The sequence below is a fragment of the Neoarius graeffei genome, chromosome 8 (genome assembly GCF_027579695.1).
Source record: "Neoarius graeffei isolate fNeoGra1 chromosome 8, fNeoGra1.pri, whole genome shotgun sequence".
In the NCBI taxonomy this organism is placed as follows: Eukaryota; Metazoa; Chordata; class Actinopteri; order Siluriformes; family Ariidae; genus Neoarius; species Neoarius graeffei.
In genome coordinates, this window is record NC_083576.1 from 22,010,099 (window position 1) to 22,023,354 (window position 13,256).

At 41.6% G+C, this 13,256-nt stretch overlaps 1 protein-coding gene across 1 annotated transcript in view; it reads right to left on the reverse strand.

The window, feature by feature from the left end:
* The window catches only part of canx (calnexin), a 106,709-nt gene that overhangs the window by 61,096 nt on the left and 32,357 nt on the right, over window positions 1-13,256 (reverse strand). Inside the window, exons 3-7 of the mRNA XM_060927423.1 lie at window positions 9,418-9,491; window positions 9,269-9,327; window positions 6,739-6,880; window positions 6,512-6,593; window positions 4,586-4,778 (exon numbers count right to left, since the gene is read on the reverse strand). Of these exons, the coding sequence (XP_060783406.1) occupies window positions 4,586-4,778; window positions 6,512-6,593; window positions 6,739-6,880; window positions 9,269-9,327; window positions 9,418-9,491 (550 nt within the window). The remainder of the gene's footprint in view (window positions 1-4,585; window positions 4,779-6,511; window positions 6,594-6,738; window positions 6,881-9,268; window positions 9,328-9,417; window positions 9,492-13,256) is intronic.

A 13,256-nucleotide genomic window follows, 5' to 3' on the forward strand; every position in this document is an offset into this window, starting at 1 on the left:
CCTGTCCCAACTTTGAGATGTGTTGATGTCATGAAATTTCAAAATGTCTCACTTTCGACATTTGATATGTTGTCTATGTTCTATTGTGAATACAATATCAGTTTTTGAGATTTGTAAATTATTGCATTCCGTTTTTATTTACAATTTGTACTTTGTCCCAACTTTTTTGGAATCGGGGTTGTAATTCATCCTCACTTACCTTGAAGCAATTGGCCACCATTTTGCCGAGTAGCTCGAGGCGATTATCGAGAAATAAGCTGAACCTCTCGACCAATCAGTGCGCGCGATTTTCAATAAATCACCTGTGTATTTGTACTAATTCTATTTATTCTGAGACTGCACTGTTGATTCATTTATTTTAAGTCATTTATTCATTCATTCAGTCACTCTTTCAGGACAGTGGAAATGTTTCAGCTCAACTAGCAACACGTCATTTGGTTTAAAAAACAAAACACAAATTCAATGTCTTTAATTAATTACCCCAACTCAATAGTGAATGTCTGGACTAGTTAATCTCAAATGTTGAACCATACTGGCTTTAACATACACCAAATCAGCCATAACATTAAAACCACTGACAGGTGACGTGAATAACATTAATAATAATCTCATTACAAGGGCATCCATCAAAGGGTGGGATATATTAGGCAGTACAATCAGTTCTTGAAGTTGATCTGTTGGAAGCAGGAAAAATGGGCAAATGTAAGGATGTAACTTTGACAAGAGCCAAATTGCAATGATTAAATGACTGGATCAGAGGATCCCAGGTCTTTTGAGACTCCGTCTGGCTGGAGTCTCATCACGTTGCTCCATACGGCCCCATATGGACAGTCAAAAGTCGTACTAGGAAGACGCTCTGGACACGTACAGTAATGCATTTATGTCTGAGGACGTCAGTTGGCTTGCTAACTTTAGGACTGCGGCTGTCATGAACAGTTTTGCAGTCAAGTTTCCATCAATGAACAGTTTATAACTTCAGCAAAACAGACTTCACGTTAAAACTATAATGAATTTCCTGATTTCACAGTTAGTTATACTTTGTGACTATATAGGGCACAGTTAGAGAAGCAAGTTATTTATAAATCACGTTGTCTGTGATCACCCAAGTAAGGATGGGTTCCCTTTTGAGTCTGGTTCCTCTCGAGGTTTCTTCATGTCATCTGAGTTTTTTTCCTTGCCACCGTCACCAGATGCTTGATCATTGGGGATAAATTAGGAATAAAATTAGCTCATGTTTAAAGCCTTTAATTTTCGGTCAAGCTGCTTTGTGACAATGTCCATTATTAAAAGTGCTATACAAATAAACTTGGCTTTTGGGTGTTCCTGGTATGCAGCCGTTAGTATCCATCAAAAGCAGTCCAAGGAAGAACGCACTACGGGAAAGCAGCAAGCCGACAGAGGCAGAGTGACGCTCTGAGCAATGTTCTGCTGCGAAACCTTGGGTCCATGCGGATGTTACTTTGACATGTACCACCTACCTCAACACTGCTGGACACCAAGTACACCCCTTCATGGCAATGGCCACACTGCAAAAATTGTTCAGGAATAGTTTGAGGAACATGACAAAGTTCAAGGCGTTGACTTGGCCTCCCAATTCCCCAGACCTCAAGCCGATCAAGCATCTGTGGGATGTGCTGGATAAACAAGTCTTATCCACGGAGGACCCACCTTGCAACTTACAGGACTTTAAAAAAAAAAAAAACCTTCTACGAACATCTTGGTGCCACATACCACAGCACACCTTTCGAGGTCTCGGAACTCCATGCCTCAACTTATTAGCCGTTTTGGCAGCAAAAATAGGGACTACACAACATTAGGCAGGTGATTTTCATGTTCTAGCTGATCGCTGTATCATCTGATCAGAACCGAACATACATTATGTTATGTTAACTGACAGAGATCTCGCACATCAACATAAGACACACAGTCTTGAAGTACGTCACCATCACATGCTGTTGCGTTCATACTTGACAGTGAACCTTCAGTTTCACAGTACCGAAACTAACCGGAATTTTTTTTGGTTCGGTTTGCTGGACATTTTCACAAACACTAAAATATTGATGATAATTATACATACAGGACACTTTCAATGGAATAAAAACATGTTTTCTATTCCCTTCTAACAGGTTTCATTTGTCTGGTTTGATAGCATGCAATATTGTTAGCATATCACTTACCCTATGTGTATTACATCACTCTCCCCAATGGAGAAAGAGCATGCAACATTGTTACAATATTGCACATTGTCAAGACAACATGACGTCACACGTCGGAGCTGATGCGAATATCCAATGACAAAACTTTTCTGCTGTGTAGGCGCAGAACCATTTCTTTGTCCACCAGGAAAGAGAAAAGATGAGGCTAATCCAGAGCTACTGCAAGGTTTAGCTGTGCTATAATTAAGCACTAAATAAATAAACTGAAACTAAAAAGATGCACTGAACACCCAAAAGGCTACCAAAACTTCATTAGATATTCTTCACGCATATTTACAAGAGAAAAACATACCAACGGACACCGAAAAACTGGAAAAGAGACACGAAGATGTAAAACTTCTGTGCTAGCGAGTGACTGACAGGTCACTCTGTTGTGTGGAGTTGTCGATGTTGATTTTAAAAGTAACCAAGTACATTACAAAGGGAAAATAATACTTAAGGTCAGAGTGAAAAAAAAAACTGTAGCGAGCTTGCATGGAAGAAGAGTCTGGAGACAGAAATCTTAGTTTCTTGGTTGTTAGCCTGTGCTACTTGCTCTTGATAGCACCGCTTTATTAGCATTTGCCAACACTACAGTGGCTGGAAGGTGACTTCACTGCTGCGCTGACGGCGCTAACTCGCGGGTAAGCTAGTGCTGGCCTTTGAGAATGCAGATATGCAGAGTGTGTGTGTGTGTGTACACAGTGGGGCAAAAAAGTATTTAGTCAGCCACCAATTGTGCAAATTCTCCCACTTAAAAAGATGAGAGAGGCCTGTAATTTTCATCATAGGTACACTTCAACTATGAGAGACAGAATGGGGGGAAAGAATCCAGGAAATCACATTGTAGGATTTTTAATGAATTAATTGGTAAATTCCTCGGTAAAATAAGTATTTGGTCACCTACAAACAAGCAAGATTTCTGGCTCACACAGACCTGTAACAACTTCTTTAAGAGGCTCCTCTGTCCTCCACTCGTTACCTGTATTAATGGCACCTGTTTGAACTCATTATCAGTATAAAAGACACCTGTCCACAACCTCAAACAGTCACACTCCAAACTCCACTATGGCCAAGACCAAAGAGCTGTCAAAGGACACCAGAAACAAAATTGTAGACCCGCACCAGGCTGGGAAGACTGAATCTGCAATAGGTAAGCAGCTTGGTGTGAAGAAATCAACTGTGGGAGCAATTATTAGAAAATGTTAGACATACAAGACCACTGATAATCTCCCTCGATCTGGGGCTCCACGCAAGATCTCACCCTGTGGGGTCAAAATGATCACAAGAACGGTGAGCAAAAATCCCAGAACCACACGGGGGACCTAGTGAATGACCTGCAGAGAGCTGGGACCAAAGTAACACAGGCTACCATCAGTAACACACTGCGTCGCCAGGGACTCAAATCCTGCAGTGCCAGACGTGTCCCCCTGCTTAAGCCAGTACATGTCCAGGCCCGTCTGAAGTTTGCTAGAGAGCATTTGGATGATCCAGAAGAGGATTGGGAGAATGTCATATGGTCAGATGAAACCAAAATAGAACTTTTTGGTAAAAACTCAACTTGTCATGTTTGGAGGAGAAAGAATGCCGAGTTGCATCCAAAGAACACCATACCTACTGTGAAGCATGGGGGTGGAAACATCATGCTTTGGGGCTGTTTTTCTGCAAAGGGACCAGGATGACTGATCCGTGTAAAGGAAAGAATGAATGGGGCCATGTATCGTGAGATTTTGAGTGAAAACCTCCTTCCATCAGCAAGGGCATTGAAGATGAAACGTGACTGGGTCTTTCAGCATGACAATGATCCCAAACACACCGCCCGGGCAACGAAGGAGTGGCTTCGTAAGAAGCATTTCAAGGTCCTGGAGTGGCCTAGCCAGTCTCCAGATCTCAACCCCATAGAAAATCTTTGGAGTTGAAAGTCCATGTTGCCCAGCGACAGCCCCAAAACATCACTGCTCTAGAGGAGATCTGCATGGAGGAATGGGCCAAAATACCAGCAACAGTGTGTGAAAACCTTGTGAAGACTTACAGAAAACATTTGACCTCTGTCATTGCCAACAAAGGGTATATAACAAAGTATTGAGAAGAACTTTTGTTATTGACCAAATACTTACTTTCCACCATAATTTGCAAATAAATTCTTTAAAAATCAGACAAATGTGATTTTCTGGATTTTTTTCTCATTTTGTCTCTCATAGTTAAGGTTCAATATCATGCTAGCTGAATGGACTATCGGATACGCAAAAAAAAAAAGCCAATATTTTTTAAATAAGGTACAGTACATGCAATAATATGGCTTTTAATCCATCATAACCTTTAGAAAAATGAAAGCTCAGTGCAGCCGTACACTCTAAAACATCAAGCATTTAAATGACTGGAAATCGTACCCAGCGTGTACAGGTGGGTCTTCTTGTCCGTGTAGTATGTGCGGAGGTCTGAATCAGGCTTTTTGGCATGTTTTTCCTCGTACTCGTCCGTTTTGGGGTTCTTGTGACGGAAGATGAAGTGAAGCTTGTAATCCTCGCCGCACTTATCTGGTCCAAACATGATGGTGTATGGGGTCTTATCCACAAACTCATCCTGCATGAGGGAAGGAGGAGAGGAGAGGAGCTTTAGAGGTTTTATATGCTGTGTGATGTCAAGCACAAACAGAAACCGAGCACTCAGCCTGAAGGGCACTCTGCCTTCTCACTGTGAAGGTTGACTGTTTACACAGTGAGGTCCCCTTGCATTCAATTACATGATGCATGAAGCGTTACTCCACTGACATACTCCATATTTCTCTATCAGTTAGGACTGGGGACAAACACGGGGGCAATTCATTAGCTAGCCCACTTGAAAGCTATGAGCACGTAGCAGAAGTTGTTAAATTAATGCTGCAAGAGCTATCGGAGACCAACCCAAGTACTTTTCTGGTACCCAAGCGCTTGAATCACTTAAAACGGGAACCTCTAGATGCCCTCTGCCATTGCTGTATATAAATGCCTTAACAATATCAGACTTTGATTTTAATTTTACTAAGAATCATAGTATACATAACTACGATACATGAGCCGTCAGCGTTTACACTTGCCATGTGAGCATACTGACGGGAGCAAACCATTTTATATTTCATGCGGCTGCTGACTAACGATTTAGATATTACTCCAAAACAGGAATTTAGACTTGATTTCAAATCAATTTTAAAATGAACTTAATTTTATGCTCGTATATAATTCTGAAATATTTCGCTCTGTTTAATTTTTATATTCATATTATTTGTTTATTAGATACCAGAACGTCAAGGACGTAGCAGCTCATCTGGCCTGCCACCAAAACAACGATGACTACCAAAACTGAAACGTGACAACGTGAGAAAGGACCAAGTTTTGTTCAAGAGAAAAAGATCTACCAAAAATATAGATCAGAACTGAATTCGCATGATAAATGAGAGATGAGATCCAGTTCTAGTCAGAAGAAAATTTAAGTTGACCTAATTACTAATTTGTTAGCAAAAAATTGACAATACAATGGCCAGGTTTTGTACAGAATGACTAGTTCTTTCAAACAAAATCAGAACTGAAATCCATTATGAAGAAGAGAGGGATGAGATACAATTTAACAGAAAATAAACCAAAAGTTATTTACAACAGGAAAACCAACAAACGACAAAGTTTTGTTCGTCATGGGAAGATCTACCCAAAACATCAATCGGATGAGAAACGAGAGAGGAAATATTCTAGTCAGAGGCCTGGAAAATTCGTTATTTTGGCCCTCGTGAGCAAAAAATTTGACAAATCGACAGCCAAGTTGCGTGTGGAGTGAGGAGCTCTTTCAAACAAAACAATCGTAATGGAAATCCGCAGACAACTGACGGAGGACAGATGATTTAACCGACTCGTGGACGACGGACGCCACGCCAACGACTCATCAGTCTTACAGCCAGATGAGCTCATGATAACATATGCGCAGGACTTCTCTGAAAAACACCACGGTGATGAGAGCCTCCTGTATAAACTAATAGATGAAATAAATAAATAACCAAACCGTGCAGTGTCCCAATGATGAAAATCTCTGGATTTTCACACATTTTAATTATAACTGCTTCTGCAAACGATTTATGAACATGTTCACTTGTATCCAGCTTTATAACGGAGCATTTTAAAATTCTAACCCCAGTTTCATTTTTCCATTACTGCGCAATATTATGCAACCAGTTAAGTGGAAAATCTGGGAAAAATGTGCCAAGGGACAGAATGGGGAAAGAGTGCAAAACATGATCCGAAAAAGATTTGATGAGTCAGACGTTAAACTGCACACAGAAAGTGTCGTACCAGGTTGAGGTCTGCGCTCTGGGAGAGCAGTTTGACGTAGGCTCCGCCACAGTCGATTCCATTCTGGAAGTTCACTTCATACCTGAAAGCCAACATCGAACAGGATGTTCAGGATACTTTTCCTGAGCCATTTATCCAAAACACCCAGCAACAATGACTGAAAACAAAACAACGAGATGGATATAAAAACAGTGGACAGACAAAATCAGTCCAAAACATTTACTCACTGGACGATGAGGGGTTTGGTGTCGAAGGTGAAAGGTCGCAGTAACAGAGCGGAGATGGCGTGATGTTTGGCTCTGGACTTCAGTACAAGGCCTTTATCACCAGGCAGCTTTGTGTCCTTCATCTCCTCAACCTCCCATTTACCTGAGCAAACACACACCCCGTTTTCAGGACTACACGTTGTTCATTCATTATTTATTCAGTCAGCACATCTTTCTTTTTTTACTCCATGAATGTTCTTTTTTTAAATTCATAAGAAGCCAGTCCTTAAATATAAAATTACAATCAAATATTTTTAATTATTATACATACGGGCCACTTTTTCCATGGAATAAAAACAAGTATTCTATTCCTTTCTAGCAGGTTTATTGATGGCATGCAATATTGTTACCATATCGCTTATCCTCCATGTATTACACCACTCTCTCCGATGGAGAATGAGCATGCAATATTGTAACACGTCGTCACCATGTTGGAGTCCAATGACAAAACTGTGAGCATGTGCAGCAGAAAAATCATTTCTTTGTCGGCCAAGAAAGACAAACCTAGCACTGGATTAGCCTTAAGCACTAAATAAATAAACAAACAAACTAACTAAAGATGCACTGAACACCTGAAAGGCTACCAAAACTTTTAGATAGATATTCATACATATTTACAAGAGGGGAAAAAAGTTAAATAAAAAAAACCAACGGACATAAAAAACTGGAAAAGAGACACGGAGATGTAAAACTTCCGTGCTTGTGAGTAACACTCAGTGCGTTTACATGCACATAGAGAAAATCGAATTTCTGCCGTTGCTCGACTGAAATCGCAGTTCTAAATGCCATGGAAACACCTTAGCTCGGCTGAAACCGAACCGAACTTGATTTCTCGTAATCGAGCTACACGACCTAGATTATGCGATTTTTGCCAAGCTACTTAGTGCATGTAAACCCTATCGAGCTACGTAGTCGAGCTACTTACTTCAGCACTGCCCCTTCCGGAAGTGACAAGTGACGAGACCACAAGCGGGAAACAGAACAGCCTCGGTCGGCATGACAACGGCATGAATCTTTTCTTTTTGTGGCATTGTTTGCACTGTTAAAATTTAGCTCACTTACTGTATCACCAAATACATCTGTACAACTGTTGCATAGCTGTGAATTGTGTACATAAACAAGTCATTGTATTTGTGTGTGTGTTTTATATATATATATATATATATATATATATATATATATATATATATATATATATATATATATATATATATATATGTCCAACATCTGAAGAATGTCAATAAAAACAAAAAACAATTGAACTTTGTGTGTTTATTAAGACAAGTTAAATTGTAAGCAAAAAATGGACTTTAGAAAAATATACAATTGTGCAAAATAAGTTGTCTTACAAAACAGTGGTCTGCGCAGGACAGCTTGTAGCCATACAGTCTGTTAGAGCAAGCCTAACAGCTTGAACACGGAACTTGTGAACACGGAACTGCCAGTGTTGCCAGATTGGGCGGTTTTAAGTGCATTTTGGCGGATTTGAACATGTTTTGGGCTGGAAAACGTCAGCAGTATCTGGCAACACTGCTGATAACTTTGTTTATACTCTTGAATAGCTCTTCTTCATGACGACAACCGGAAGTGTACCAACACGATGGGACGTGTAGCGCCACCTGTGGCTCGGGTGCACAATGTACCTCACACAATAGCTCGATTTCCTTGTGTGCATGTAGGATTGGATTTCTCTGGCACCTCTGCTGGGACCCTTAGCTCAATTACCGACAGCAGCTCGATTTGGATATGCATGTAAACGCACCGATAGACAATTTGTAAACAAACATGGCCGCCAGGTTTGCTTCATTAAAAGCGGAAGATTTTGAGAGAATTTTAGCTGCCAGGTCGCTCTGTTGTGTGTAGTTGATGTTGATTTTAAAAGTAAATTACACAGTGAAAACAACAACATTCGGCTTGAGTGCGCTAGCACTACACCAGCTAAAAGGTAACTGGACTGCTGCACTAAGAGCACCAAGTAAGGTAAGCCCACATAGGCCTTCCAGATTGCAGATATGAAAAGCGTGTATGAATAAAGTAGAAGTGGCTGGCGTTTTTCATGGCCCTTCAGATATATCCCATTCAGCTAGCATGATACTGAACTCCTCTTCGACTCATTCAGCATCATGCTAGCTGAATGGAATATTTCTGATATACCACTCAACGCCTTTCTTCGTTCAGCAGGAAAAAGATGTGTTGAAAATCCGAAAGGCTACCAAAACTTTTAGATATTTTTCACACATTTACAAGAGAAAAACATACCAACGGACATCAAAAAACTGAGAGACATGGAGACGTAAAACTTCCATGCTAGTGAAAGAGATCAGCTGGAACTGGCCCAAGGTCATGCTGCTCAGATGCTCTTGCACTTGTAATTTTGGTCCGAGAGTGACTGCTGTGCCTGCCTAAATGAACTGGACCAGGGTTCGATTCCACTGGACAAGCACCTTATTCAAACCCTACCTCACTGACGAGCTCTCCAACAAACGCTTACCATCATACTTGGCGATTTCCTCATCAGTGTCGTCCTTCTTTGCCTGGGATAACACCCACCTGGGAAAAGAAACAAAAGCAGTTTAAACCCATCAGATACTTCGGTCCCTTACGAATACGCTAGAAATGGCTTTAATATCCATCGCTCACCCGTCCAGTGTTCCTTTATCGAATGACTCAGCAAAGAAGTGCTCTCCTTTTGGCTCTGGAGCTTTATACGTCACCTGGAACACAGACATCCTGCCAGTGAATGGGGCTGTATGTTGTTTTTCAGTCAATCCTGTCTATTAAAGCTGCAATCAATTAAACTGGATTTTAATGAACTTGTTTTACCGTAGGTTAAATCCCATTAACAAAATACAACTAAATAAATTGGGGTCGAAACCTGCTTGATGAATAGCAGCTGTTGGGAATCCTGCTGTAGCGAGAAGAGATTTATCTGTTATAAAAGAAATGAGAACGCACTGAATCCTAAAACGAACAAAAACGAGCATCTAGTCAAAATCAACCAACCATCGCAGCTCCTGCAGGTCAGTGCGTTAACTCAGGAGCCATTTACAGCTCAACTGCAAGAATCCAAGGACTGATTCAAGTTGGGAAAACGCCATCTCAGGAAGGCGACGTCTGACACATCATGGCATCAAAGACCATTCGAAACTGATCGAACTCTTGATAGGCTCTTTGTAGCTAGTGATTATGTGCTTGGATACCACTTTGCAACACGAAAATGGAGAGCATTCATTCAGGTAAACAAAACCCTCAACAAAAAGGTCAAACAAAAGATTCAGCAGTTTATAGCACTTCATCTCTTTCCTTTTCTCAGAGAATGGTCAACATAGTCTTCCAAGTTTACTTTAGGCTCATTTTTACAGGGAAAAAAATATATATTTTTTTAATCGGCATTCAGAGGCATTGACTTAACCGTGAGCGGCACGGTGGCGTAAATGGTTCGCACAGTCGCCTCACAGCAAGAAAGTTCTGGGTTTGAACCCAGTGGCCGGCGAGGGCCTTTGTGTGTGGAGTTTGCATGTTCTCCCCGTGTCCGCGTGGGTTTCCTCCGGGTGCTCCGGCTTCCCCCGCAGTTCAAAGACATGCAGGTTAGGTTAATATGGGATGGCCTTGGGCCTTGAGGTGCCCTTGAGCGAGGCACCAAAATCCCGACTGCTCCCCGGGCGCTGTTAGCATGGCTGCCCACTGCTCTGGGTATGTGTGTGTGCTCATTGCTCACATGCATGCATTCACTGCTCCAGATGGGTTAAATGCAGAGAGGAAATTTCACAAGTGTATGATGAATAAAGTTGTGCTTTCTTCCTTTGTTAACGGACAGTGTTTGGCTCTCCACGGCCAAACATGGCAGCTTCACAAGGTATGTACACCAAAACAACTTTGTAAAAGCACTTGACTCAAACAGGTCAAAACAGCTCCATAATAAAAGTTTTCAAGGTCTAGGGAGTGTTTCTGTGAAAACTGAGAAATTCAGGGTGGGCAATTTGGCAAAAATGAAGCATGTTGGGTTTTGGTATAAATACTGCCAAATGATAGTACCACATCCCAAGTGAAAGGTACACAGCAGATCCACGCTGAAATACTTTTATATATTTTTCAGTATATAAACACCAAAATCACATGCATCATTTTGTGAGATGTCAACTATGTGACAAAGACCAGCTCCTATCTATTCCTGTAATACAATCCTGGTGGCTGTAATCAAATCAAGTTTATTTGTATAGCGCTTTTAACAATAAACATTGTCGCAAAGCAGCTTTACAGAATTTGAACGACTTAAAACCTGAGCTAATTTTATCCCTAATCTATCCCCAATGAGCAAGCCTGTGGCGACGGTGGCAAGGAAAAACTCCCTCAGACGACATGAGGAAGAAACCTCGAGAGGAACCAGACTCAAAAGGGAACCCATCCTCATTTGGGCAACAACAGACAACCTGACTATAATATTAACAGTTTTAACAGGTATAACCCTCAACTGTCCTCATGGGGCCGTCCTTCACAGGAGCGGTGCGATGAAACTCCGACCAGACACAGGGCACCAGGATGGATCAAGCAGGTCCGAGGGGCAGAAGAGGCCAGCATCTCAATCCCAGGATCAACATAACTGTAATTAAGTATTTTGTACATGATGGAAGATACTAACTTGCAACATCTTAATTTGGGACTAAACACAGTCCAAATCCATTCCATCCATTATCCGTAACCACTTATGTGCAGGGTCACGGTCAAGCTGGAGCCTATCCCAGCGGACTAGGGGTAAGAGGCGGGGTACACCCTGGACAAGTTGCCAGATCATCTCAGGGCTGACACAGAGACAACCAACCATTCACACTCCCGTTCACAGCTACGGTCAATTTAGAGTCACCAGTTAACCTAACCTGCATGTCTTTGGACTGTGGGGGAAACCGGAGCACCCGGAGGAAGCCCACGCAGACACGGGGAGAACGTGCAAACTCCGCACAGAAAGGCCCTCACCGGCCACGGGGCTCAAACCTGGACCTTCTTGCTATGAAGCAACAGTTCTAACCACTACACCACTGTCAAAATATTTAAGCTAATAATAACTAGCTAGGCCTGTTACTTTTTGCGCACCAAAGGCTTGTCGTCTGGAATTTGGCTTCAACAGTAGACATTGGTGGTGGAATTGTAGCCTGCACTGCAGTATCCAGCAGCACTGGTAATATGAAACCTACCTTCAATTAGACTTCACAGAGATGTCACATAGTTGACAAATTTTGGGCTTTTTGGCTTGCCATGTCCATTGGGATCAACCCATTAATCGCCCAGGGTCATGTGTGTGAAGGGAGTTTGGCTGTCACTTTGTTTCATCCTGACTACTTTACCACAGTTAATCACGCAGATGTAATCACCTTCACATAGTTCAGTGTTTCTCTGGGCTGCAAATCCCCCCCAGTTGAAGCTTTTTTTTTTTTAAACACTCGTAGTAAGCTACGATTGCTGGGTTGCATCCGACGTCACATCCACCTCATTAAGCTATGGTCACACTACAGCTTGCAATGCTTTATCAATAACGAGGCATTCTGGTGGCGATATATATATGCAAGCTAAAATTTGTGGTCACACAGCAGGTGAGCCATCACACCTTTGCACACTTGAATCTGGCACAGCTCAAGTTGCCGCGCTCGCTCAGAGTGCATGGTGTGCGTTCTTGGGACCCAGTCGTTATGGGAAACGCCTGATACTGATTTGAGTGCAATCAGCACACACAGATATGGATGCTGTTTTCACAGAAGCTTTGCCAAGTATTATCATGAAATCATAGTCAAGTTTGCTTCTAGCCATGTTTAGAACACTGCTTAAAATACACTGCTTTATGATTGTTTTGTTTTCGTTTTTGTAAATATCACACCTGCTAATGAACACACTTCCTATACTTAGATCCGTCTACCGCCGTCTATCTTTAACCCAGCCACATATAAAAAGTTGTACGCCTCCATGCTCTTCCAGGTTTTCATCTATGTGTCCGTGTAGAACGATGTCTGCAGCACCAGGTAGTTTGAGATGTCAGGGAACTCAACGGATGGATAATTTTCCAACTCGTAGGAAAAATCCTTCGTTGTTAGCATGTAAGGATCTAATCCCATTGCGTGGTTTCTATATCCACCTTCTTTTGAGTGAACGTCTTGGTTTTAATAACGTGCTTGTTTGCTGGACACAAAAACATGGCAATAAAGTTCTTGTGTTAATGGACCAGACTCCACTTTTGGATCATTAATCCCTTTTGACTGAGAATGCCCTGCATGCATGGTTTGGCTTCTGGCACATCAACACAGTTTTAAATACAATACCTACAATCTAAATTTGTTTTTATTGCATTTATTTAATTCCTGGGCCCGTATCTGTAACAGAGTGGCGATGTATTCCATTAATACACTTTACAGTAGATTATTAGATTCTAATAGAACAGATGAGCCAAAATAATTGGGGATCTTTTTTAATGGGCCCCGACTCATTACAAGTAT